The 12,167-nt window shown below is 40.1% G+C and overlaps 1 protein-coding gene across 2 annotated transcripts in view; it reads left to right on the top strand.

Moving 5' to 3' along the window:
• smpd3 (sphingomyelin phosphodiesterase 3) overlaps positions 1-12,167 on the top strand; it is a 48,258-nt gene that overhangs the window by 18,953 nt on the left and 17,138 nt on the right. Inside the window, exons 2-3 of one of the 2 annotated variants that reach the window (XM_079809987.1) lie at positions 2,419-2,521; positions 5,971-7,670. In XM_079809987.1, coding sequence (XP_079666113.1) covers positions 6,267-7,670 — 1,404 coding nt within the window. In that variant the 5' untranslated portion in view covers positions 2,419-2,521; positions 5,971-6,266. The remainder of the gene's footprint in view (positions 1-2,418; positions 2,522-5,970; positions 7,671-12,167) is intronic. The other variant, XM_079809986.1, reaches the window with a different exon arrangement.

Below are 12,167 nucleotides of genomic sequence, written 5' to 3'. Positions count from 1 at the left end.
ATACACATAAATGTAAACGGAGCAGTGGCCGGGTTGACGAAAAACACAATAGTTTCCAATACACAATGAGAATAGTTTCAACACTACACAAAAAGAAAAAGGGTGATATCTCCCGGAAAGAAAAGTGAGATCTCTGTAATATCTCGATTGTTTCTCTTAGGCATCAGTAAATTAGATAGAGAGCAAAGAGAGACATCTTATTCTTATTATAGCGTGTCAGCTCTAGGGTTTCAGAAGATAAAGATGGTGCTCAGTTTTGCCAAGTCTGCAATCAAAAGTCAGATGTCAAAATGAATCAGTGTTGTTGTTAAAAATCCTTTTCCATAATTGAAGTAAAGTAGGGCTATTCAAAATGAATGCGTTAACGCATGCAATTAATTTTTTCAGTTTAACACATTCAAAATATTTAACGCAATTAATGCAGCACCCGTTTTTCCCATCATCCTTTGGCTAGCGTTACATTATATGATCACACTCTTATTAATGCAAATGCTTTTAAACCATTCAAGCGCGATAAGACACAAAAGAGAACGCATTTGTGAATCTCCTGTCTGTGTCACACACCTGACTCGTGTGCAGGAAAATTATGCCAAAATGCCCGTTTTGTTAAGAATCCTCACAAGCACAGTAGTAACGGTAGTAACTTAAATGAGTTAAATGAACATAAAGAGTTAATTTAAATGGGAGAAAATGGAATTTGTGTGAGATGTGCGGCAGGTCTTAAAGTAACAGCAGCATAATAAAAGTGAAAAGGATAATCAAGGAACAACAGAAAAATAGAAAATCATTCACACTCACAGGCCGCCGACCTTTTCTTGACAATGCTATTTTCGAGTACAACTATGTTTACTACGTAATTGATAGACACGCATCATATGAGCCTCATTAAACATGATACCATTCACAAAAACGGTTAAATAAAAGGGAAGGTTTCTGTGTGTTAAAATATTTTTATTTAGCGTTAACTTTCATTTTAATATTATTTACGTACTATTAGTATTTATTCATAAATTAGCTTTTATTATCATATTATCAGTTTCATATTATTTCAGTTTAAGTTTGAGTAATTAGAATAGGTTCGGCTTTTATTAGTTGATTGCCAAGACAACATTTTTCAATTTTCTTTATTTCTAAATTTTTTTAATCTAATATTTAGATGATTTATTCAGCTTTTTTTAGTAATGTCAATCGATTAAAAAAAACGCACTTATTAAATGCACAGTTTTCTGTAATTAATTGTGATTAATCGCACCTAACATTAAAGTTTTTAATATATTTTTATATTATAATAATTTCACATTTAATCTCACAATATCACGGTTGGCATTATGCAAATTAGTGCGTAGTGCTACTGTGTATGTTTCTATTTTTCTCTGCTTTTATTTGTACTGTTGTTTTGTATTGTTATAAATTTCAGTCATTTGTCATAACACAGAACTAATAAAAATGACAAAGCACTTAAAAAAAACTTAAATTCAAATGAAAACTGATAATATACAAATAAAAGCTCATTCAAAAATATAAATACAATAATAGTACGTAAATAATATATTAAAATTACACTGACATGAACATTTCTCATCAAATTCTACAAATTACCAAAATTATGAGCTATGCTATCCATGTTAATATAATGGAATGACAGAAAATATTAATACTACAGTATATTACATATGACATAACATAAATCAGATTCTTTGTTTAGGAACTTTCTGTCAGTAATCTTGCATGTTCACAGGCCAGCCCATATATGGGAAGCAAGCAGTAGGTTTGTAGTTGAAGTAGGCGGGGTCTTGGAAAGAGGGGGCATTTCTAACAGTCCCAGAGTGGCTAATGTCACTTACTGCACCTTTAAATGAAGTATCAAAGGCATCTAATGTCTTCTGAGCTATTAAAGAGCAATCTTTGAGCAATAAAATGTTCCTCTGGGCAGGCTCAGATCATCTAACTGCTAACTGAAAGGTTTACATCTCTTTATCTGTCAGTTGCAGTGTAGATTTGAGTGTGTATTTGTGGTTAAGTACGTGTGTACCCTCTACAGAACCATATGGCAGGACCTACTCTGGGAGTCTGTGAAGAGTTGAGGACATTGTTTTTGCACCAGATTCCCTTTGTAAGCTTTGTGTGTGTGTGACCTGAAAGCTGCTCAGCAGTAGGCAAGCTTAACCCAAAGACACGGTCGCTTAACCCCCTCACATGTGTGTGTGTTTGTGCGGTAATGCGCATGTATACAGCATGCACAGCTGCAAAGTACCACACGTTCATGTGCTACACTCTTCCTTTTCCTGTTCTCGAGCACCGACGGCCCTGTCTGTCACTCTCCGAGTCAGGCGGCTCAAATTCTCCCCTGTGCTCGTTGCGGGCTGTCAAAATCAGCTCTCTCAGAAAAAAAATGATGAGCTTTTTCCTCACGTCTAGGCCACTATGCAGCCGGCAGAGCGGTGCAGTGCAGATTAGGCGGCAGTGATGGATAAAACCCTTGAAATTATTATTCCACAGATTAGGTGTGTGTGCAGATGAGGTGAGTGTGGATGCAAAGGGATTATTTGTACGTGATGCTCTGTGTTATGGGAAACTGCTGTATGTTTATGGGGTAAAATACATGTGGGACATTGACTTTTATCTGTGCTTTAGCTTCAGTAGTATTTTTAGAGAACTTTGTGTGAGAAAGCTGAAACAGTGTTCACAACCCCATGTTATGTCCATAATGTGGTGTGGAACATGATTAGTAACAATATGACTTTAACAATACAACTAGGCGTCAGAGACATGTCTTTCCGTATTCATTATTTTGTCTCTTGACATCAGTAGCTGTCAACGTGATTATAAACCCACACCAGGAACATACATTTCCTGGTCGTGTCAAAGATTGACCTACCAACTTTGACGGTAAATCTTTTGATCATTTAGGTCAGGGTTTCACAATGGATGCTTTTTAAACAAAGCTTAATTTATGCATATTGTATTAGTTTATGCTATCATCTTGTATATTTTAGAATTAATCAAATAATTCATTATAATAATTAAGGTGGAGAGTCATGTCTGGTTAGGTTTTGAGTCATGTTCTCAGTTCATGTTTTCATGTCTTTTATTTTGGAAATGGTTCATGTCATGTGTTTCCCTGTCCCCCTCATGTGTTTTATGTCATGAAATCTTTGGCTGAATCCGAAATCGCCCCCTAAACCCTCCTTCACTATTCCCTACTTTAGTCCACTAATACAGTTCACTTGAAGGAGTAAATAAAAACGAGTGAGTGAATTCGGACAGCCGTTTGGTGTACATCGGCTGTACACTCATTATTGCGGTGCAATGTGGGATAGAATGAGTGCACTCAATAACGTTCACTACAAATGGCTGTCCCCTCAAATAGTGCCCTATTTAAAGGTATAGGGGGCAATTTCGGATTCAGCCTCTGTTTCTTGCTTGTTCTTGTGTCATGTTTTCATTGGTTAATTGTCTTGTTATCAGTTCTGTTCTCTTATTGGCTAATGCTCATTTTCTCGTGTTCACACTAGTGCTGGGCGGTATACCGAATACCGGTGTTTATTTTTGTTATAATATGAATTTTGATTATATCGAAATACCGGTATATGTCACTTAAACAACGTTCGGAACACGGCCCAGCGCGACACTGTTTGAGAGGGGTCCCTTTTCACTGTTGCACTGTAGTGAGGACACAACTAAAATCGCATTACAGCCTATCTGAAATCACCCCCTAAACCTTCATTCACTATTCCCCACATTAGTCCACTAATATAGTTCACTTGAAGGAGTGAATGTAAACGAGTGCGTGAAGTCGGACAGCCATTGAGTGTACATCGGCTGTATTGTGATATAATAGTAATAATTGTGTTATTGCGGTGCAATGTGGGATTGAATGAGTGCACTCAATAACGTCCACTATGGTTTCGGACACCACTACAAATGACTGTCCGAATTTTGGATTCAGCCTATGATTACAGTGGAGAATTCGAACAACACGCAGCGTGCGCAAGTGAGCGGTTTCTGCGCGTAGCGCCGCGATGAGATTAACAACACTCACCACATGGATTATATAGATCAGATACATACCTGAGCAAGTGCGTTTGACTTTTTTATGGAGATTTTTCATATACTCTAGTGCTCTAAACATGAACCAGCAGCGTGTAATATATGTGCAAACAAGGACACTGATACTACAGCCGTGCGTCTGAAAAATAATACGTCATATAGCATAAGTCATATATCGCGAAACTGGTATAATTTAGAAAACCGTGATATACATTTTTGGTCATACCGCCCAGCACTAGTTCACACCATGTAGGAATTACCGTAATTACGAGATGACAATATGTGACGGAGTTGTTTACGCCCTCAGACTCGGAATTATGCATTTCTACGGCAACACAATAAATGGCCAAATTAATCTACAGCGGTCACGTGGTACAAGTTCTCGTGGTACGAGTTTACAAATTGTAATTTCAAGTTCTACGAGGATGTGTATTCAATTACCGTTATTATGAGATTTCAACTTGTAAAAAGTGTTTTTACGTGTCAAAATCTCATTATTACGGTAATTGCAACATGGTATGATAGCACCTTTGTTATCTTGTTTTGCAGTTCTGTTTTGTAATTGGTCGTTTTTGTCATGTGACTACCCACTGTCTTGAATTTAATTCCCCATGTTTGCCATGTTACCTTGTCACGTATTAAAGTATGTTATGATGTGTCATGTTCCACTTGCCAGGTCATAGTTCATTATCTAGTCAAGATAATGTTTAATGTTTTGTTCCATGTATTTAATTTAGTTCATTGTTTATGGTTTTGGATATCACCACTGTAAATAAACTGCTTGGGTTATCTACACCAGTGTTTCTCAAAGTGGGTCGCGGAGTGTGCAGTCAAAGAATCAACATCAAAAAAAAAAAATGTAATTCAAAATGTTTTTCTGATGCAGGACTTTTATTTTGAAAGACATGTGATAGCTGCTGAGTGCCTGTAAAGAGTGCCTGAAAAAACATGTTAGTCTGATTCAGTATGAAATGTTGTCAGGGTACATAGTGTCATTATTTTAACGTTATTTTTGTAGATTCTAAAAATGTTCTCAAATCAGGAGCAGTTCCCTTATTAGCAGTTCATGTTAGTATTGTGTATTCATCATGGTAACTGTTGTTTCTGTACCCCCAAAATGCCACTCTATTTTAACGTTTTGTTATTGTGTATATTTTTTTAATGAATGTGCGGTGGCTCATACAAAACAAAAGAACTGCAACACCTTACTGAGTTCATTGTTCAAGAACAAGGCAGATTTAATTGGTACTTCCTTGTGACAAAGACTGAGAATATTTTCTGTATCATCTTGTAATTGTCTGTCTATGAGGTTGCAGTCTAATCTTACTCATCTTCTACTCCATTTGTTTGTATGTGCCTGCTTCTGTCTGCTTATTTGAGCAACAGCCATAAAATCACCATCACTCTACAAAGAGACTTGGTTATCATATTTTACAGTGACACCTGTGCAGTGGTAGCTTTTTAAATGGTAATTATCCTAATTTCTCCTTTGTTAAAATCAGTAGGTCATTCTGAATAATAAGCCACATCTGGCAGACCTCTTTTCTAAAAGAAAAAAGGAAATCCCACTGTGGTTGCAGTTTGAATAATGATCATGTATAAGGTCAATTGTATTTCATATGAGTTTTTATTTAATTACAAACAATAAGTTATATTTTAAATTACACATTTTACCAAACCCAATTCGAGAAACTTTTAGCAGCAAAAAAAAAAGAAAAAGAAAAACATTCTGACATAGCAGGCTACATTTGGTGACCTGACACTCTACATTCAATGAAAAGCTATTATTATTTATTCTTCATCATGATTTCCAAAACGTTTGAAATTTTACTGGCATCCAATTTGTTGATTGCACATTATCCTCTACTTTCATCTGATTGCCTGTGTATTCTGTTCCCCCCTCCCTTTGGTTGTCTGCAGGCTCTGCACTGACGAGGCCTCCCCTTTCTGTGCCTGGAATATTCTGTATCCCAGGAGGGGTTTTTGTCATCACTATGAACAGATTCTTTACGAGACTCTAGCATTGTAGACCCCCACCAAGGAGGGAAGAGGCTGGGCACGGAGCCCATATATCCCATATTCAAAGTCGGACATAGCGAAGGACCCAAGAACCATGTAGTGTACCTCATACAACCACAGGGGGGCGGGTTAACTTTGTAGTTCTTTTTTTGTACTGTTTTTTTTTTCCGGGAGTTGGTCTACAAGGTGCGCCAGAAATGGTCTTGCACACCTCTCTCTACCCCAGTGCCTTCCTCAGCTTTCTGAGCCGTCTGTCTTGGGCCTTTGTTTTCCCTTGCTACTGGCTGTTGGACCGGTTGTTGGCCTCCTGTGTAGCAACATCACTGGAGAAGCGTAGACGCTCCCAGGATCCCTGCTCTTTTCTGGCACTCGGGGTCCTGATCTCTACACCGCTCTACCTGGTGCTGTTACTGGCGTCCATACCCTTCGCCTTCATTGGGTTCCTCTTGTGGGCCCCATTGCAGACCATCAGGAACCCCTACATCTACTCTCACCAGAAACCAGACAAGCATTGTGCCGAGCAGGGAGCATCGGCTGGGGCGGCAATTGCTGAGTGGCGTCCACAAGGTCGCAGCTTTTGCTTTGGCAGTGCCAATGTTTGCCTGCTGCCAGACTCGCTTGCACGCTTCAACAACCTTGCGGACACTCAACGCCGAGCTCGGGAAGTGGGCAAGCGGATCCGTAATGGTGCCAGCAGACCCCAGATCAAGATATATATTGATTCGCCCACCAATACTTCAATAAGTGCAGCATCCTTCTGCAGCTTGGCCACTCAGGGCTTCCGCCGCACCTCTTCTTTGGATCATCGTCCTGAACCTGTAGTCACCACTGAAACTGAGACCGAGGCCTTAAATGAGTGTCCCGCTCACCCTTCAGGAGGTACAAGCTCGGATTGCCCCCTCCACAGCACTGAAGCCCAGAATTCCCAAGAGTGTCCTCTCCACTCCAATGCAGAAGAGCATGCTCCTGATTGTGCTGTTCACCAGTTTGCAGACCCACAGTCCTCTGGTGAGTGTCCAGTACATAGCAACATCATCCAGAACTCAGATGACTGTCCTCTCCATCCGGCTGGAGTGCAAATCAGCATTACCTCTCCCGATTCTGAGCCAGTTGAGGATGAAAAAGAAAACCATCAGACTGGGGACGGGGATACGGGTAGCCTAGAAAGCCGCACAGCCTCTCGGGAATCCCTGGTTCGCTTCCACGCAGCTGATGGAGGCATATCCCCCAACAACACCCTTTCACAACACCGCACCTCAGTCTTCAAAAGACCGATTGGGCGCAAGCGCCGTCATGGTGATGACGGCTTTGACCATGAGATCTCTGCCTTTTTCCCAGCCAACCTGGACTTCCTTTGTCTGCAGGAAGTCTTCGACAGGCGGGCTGCAGACAGGCTCAGGAGGCAGCTGCACCGCTATTTTCCCTTTGTGCTGAGCGATGTGGGACGCTATGGTTGGAAAGGATGTTGCTCACGGTTCAAGTTCTTGAACAGCGGGCTTCTGTTGGCCAGTCGCTACCCTATTTTGGATGCCCATTATGAATGCTTCCCCAATGGGCGCAGCGAGGATGCTCTGGCTGCTAAAGGAGTTCTTTTTGCCAAGGTGAGCTTCTTATACTACTTTCGTTTGGCTTTATTTAGACTTAGCATGTCAAATTTTAGGCCATTGATTGAAGTCTTTGCATTTGTTATATCCAGGATACTGCATTCCTTCTTTTTAACTTCCATTGGTTTATGCTACACCCTACCTTGATGTGCACCCCGAGACCTCTAAAAGTTGTAATTTATGTTCAACCAATTTATTCTGATTGTCAATAATTATACCTGCTGCAAAACATTTGATGCATGTGATTGATATCAAAATGAGGTATTAGGGCTTGTTCTTCCAGTTCTTGAACGTTTCATACCACGTGTTTGGAGTTGAAGTTGGACTCATGGTCTGAGTGTACACAAACAACCTGAATAATTTACAACTAGCCCTTTGTAGCCCAGAGGGCTGGTTTGAAACACTCATCTGTCATGCTTTCAGAAACTCAGGCTTCCTCTCTTTGTTGAACCATGGTTGGACGTACAGCCCTGTTGCATTATATATGTCTTAATGGGACTGTGCACTTATGCTGAGTAGATATTACAATTCAAGAAGTAATTTCACTCTGAAGCAATATTGTATGCTCATTTTAGTCTGTATATTGAAAAGACAGGGTCATTAGTCCTGCAGCTGTTGTTGCTAGCGTTCCACATAAAGTTTATATAAGAAGCTGTGAATGTATGCACTAGCAACTGATGGATTATGAACTAAGGTGGTATATAATAGCAATGATGAAAGTCCAGGCCAGTGGTCCTATAGATATTTATGTATAGATACACATACTAAGGTAACATACTTAGGTAAGCAACATATTAAGCATAAGCAACATAGGTTTCATTTGCACTTTAGCCCTGTAGCTATTAATGTAACAAACTTTATGGGTATGTTTTAGCAAACTTTGAACAACAAACTGTTCTGAATTCTTCATGAATGCTGAATTGAACAGTTGAATACAAGTGGCGCCATGCAAATGTTTTTGTTTCAATTACAAGAAGTCCATTTGTTTATGCTAGCATATGGTCAGTCTATGAGAAAGCGTAGTCTATTGCTAGTCTATTGTTTTTGCATGCTTAGCATATGTGAACTGATGTCTGTAGTTGTGCATGATATTAGCTTATGTTTTTGTTTGTGCAGCTCTCGTTTAGGGTGATGATGAGCACAGGCCTTTAGGGTTGAAATATCATTACTCTCTCAGCACTGTATTCAATTCTGGCCACGTTCCAGACCTGTTCTCTTTTTCTGTCCAAAAGGGCAAGAGGCCAGCCGTCCTTATTTATCAGACAGAGCTGCTAAATACTAACTCTGAATGTGTATGTGTGTGTGAGAGAGAGTAGCCACTTAAATATTGAGTACTGTACACAGAGAAACAGAAGGACAATGCCTTTGCCCTGTAAATATACTAACTGAAGAGATGATTACTTGAAATGGCGTTCAATCTTTTACGTGGGTGTAAGTTTAACAAAAGGCTTCTAGAAGTTATTGATGCACTTTGGATACTCCTCCAAGGTCTGCGAACTGAACATTTCACAAAACAGCATTGAAAAATGGAGTTCGTAATGTTGCTACTTTTAGGTCATTACTCCCCAACACTGCTTTTCACCCTTGGACATAATGAGTAGTAAAATGTCAGCTTTTGATAAATAAAGACAGACGAACCTCGTCAAACAATTTGGAGAGGGGGGATGGGTGTGAATTGAACAGGGGGAGAGAAGAGGGAGGAATGTGTGTGGAGTGGAGATATTAATTAAAAATGCTTCCCGTAGGAATGAGCAGCCCTTTAATTAGGGCCTTTCAGCATGTATGTTCAGCCCTCTTATTATTATTCAAGAGCTCTCCACACTCTTAACGTCAAGGGAAGAACGCTCATGTAGGGTTTGCATGATCGTTAGCAAATTGGTGACGTCCATACAATTCATGCCAGCTATATAGGAAAGTTTAAGTGCTTGTTTATTTGTTGGGAATTGTTATGTTGTCCTGATCAATGTGCTAAAGCTACAAGCTACATTACTGTTCAAAAGTTTGTGGCCAGTAAGATTTTTTTTTTTTAACTTTTATTCAGCTAGGATGCATTCAATTGATAAAAAAGTGACAGTAGCTGGGTTTCCATCCAAACATGAAGCGAATCTTTTCAAAGTTCGCAAAAAACAAAAAAACAAATGCAAATTAGTGTTTCCGTCAAGTTATTTAAAGGGTTAGTTCACCCAAAAATGAAAATTCTGTCATTAATTACTCACCCTTATGTCGTTCGACACCCGTAAGACCTCCGTTCATATTCGGAACACAAATGAAGATATTTTTGTTGAAAGCTGATGACTGAGAAAGGCTTCAGATAGGCCTCCATTGGCATTCAGTACATTTTCACTCCCAAGACCGATAAAAGGCACTTAAAACGTTGTTACAAAGTCCATCTCACCACAGTGACTCTACAATAATCTTACGATGCGACGACAATAGTTTTTGTGCGCAAAAAAAAATCAAAATAACACCTTTATCCAACTTGTTATTGCCTTCCGCGTGTGCCTCTACGACGCATGCGCGATAATATTACGCAGATCCGGCGTTCGGACAGATGACCCAGAAGCGATTTGTTTACAATCAGAGGAAGACACGCGGTCTTGGCGTAGTTCTCAAAATGGGACTAAAGTGCGCATTTCATGGATTCCCGAACCCCGGCGCTACGTCATATTCTCACGCATGCGTCGTGGAGGCACACGCGGAAGGCAATAACAAGTTGGATAAAGGTGTTATTTTGATTTTTTTTTGCACACAAAAACTATTGTCGTCGCATCGTAAAATTATTGTAGAGTCACTGTGGTGAGATGGACTTTGTAATGACGTTTTAAGTGCCTTTTATCGGTCTTGGGAGTGAAAATGTACTGAATGCCAATGGAGGCCTATTTGAAGCCTTTCTCAGCATCAGCTTTCAACAAAAATATCTTCATTTGTGTTCCGAATATGAATGGAGGTCTTACGGGTGTCGAACGACATGAGGGTGAGTAATTAATGACAGAATTTTCATTTTTGGGTGAACTAACCCTTTAAGCGGTGGTATTGGTAACCTGGTAACCAACAGTATATAAAACATCCTCAGCTTAAAGGAACACACCACTGTTTTTGAAAATAAGCTAATTTTTAAATAAACTCCCCTAGAGTTAAACAGTTGAGTTTTACCATTTTCAAATCCATTCAGCCGATCTCCAGGTCTGGCGATAGCACTTTTAGCATAGCTTAGCATAGATCATTGAATCTGATTAGATCATTAGCATCTCGCTCAAAAAATGACCAAAGAGTTTTGATATTTTGATTTTAAAACTTGACTCTTCTTGGGTGTTTCTGCAACTACGGGCACTTTTGACTATCCCAATTTTTTAAAAATCAACCTCTATGAATTTAAAGGTCCCATGGCATTAAATTTTCATTTTATGAGGTTTTTCAACATTAATATGAGTTCCCCTAGCCTGAATATTGTCCCCAAGTGGATAGAAATGTTGATCGGTGTAAAACCGAGTTCTGGCTGTCTTTCTCTGCCTTTGAGAAAATGACAGGCCAGACGAGCCAATCCTGAAGTCTCCTGGTTTGACGTCCAAGCAGGAACGGTTAACTCCCTTTCCCCCGCCCAGAGAATCTGGCACGCCCATGCAAATGCTGGAGAGATCATTGATCATTGCTTGTGAACGAGTGAACGCTGGCAGTTTCTCAGTGTTTGGATGTACAAATGAAAACAGAAGTCTTTTTTCAGTTCCTTCTGATCTGTGATCAGTGATATCTGATGTGTAGCTAATTATTTATTATTCTTGCACACGCAGCTCTCTCTCTCCCGACAGAACGGTGTTTTCGTGTTTTCTATCTTGTGAGTCAGTGTTTTTGTACGTCCTCGTCGCGTCTATCGGTTCTAAAACGTGCATACAGTCATGAGTTTCTGCTTAACATCGGCAGAGTCAGATCTTTAGAGATAAACTTCACACACGCCGAAGCTCGGGCTGCACTGGCCGTTGGCCTTCAACATCCCCGACCCCCAGTATTGCATCTGGCCCACAGCGGAGGCACCAAACGCGGCGTGAGATTAAGCAGAAGGGGGGTAAGCGTGAGCATATCCGGGCTAGCCAGCCTAGCCCCACAATAAACTGGATTACATTCGATTACTGCTGTTGTGTCTTTGTTTGCGCTGTGTACTCAATGCACGTCACTGACGCTTTTATTTTATTTTAAAAATAATGCTATTATCAACACTTACTTTTAACTCGTTCATCTCGACAGCTGTAATGGTACTTTGCATGTGTTACAAAGTTGGTAATAATGATGAAGACGGACTCGGCGTGACTGGGACTCGTGTTTATTCAGAACTCTCAGATACAAACACAATACACTCGCGCTGACTGACAGCGCTCTCATAACTCAGTTGTTACTATAAATAATTTTGTTAGCAATCGCTGAGCTCCGTCTCTGGTACATTAGTGATGTCCGGTTCGCGAACGATCTTTCTTTTGAACCGATTCTTTTTAGTGAACCGAA

The sequence above is a fragment of the Gobio gobio genome (genome assembly GCF_949357685.1).
Source record: "Gobio gobio genome assembly, chromosome: 25".
Lineage (NCBI taxonomy): Eukaryota > Metazoa > Chordata > Actinopteri > Cypriniformes > Gobionidae > Gobio > Gobio gobio.
This window is presented reverse-complemented; position numbering and strand designations above follow the sequence as displayed.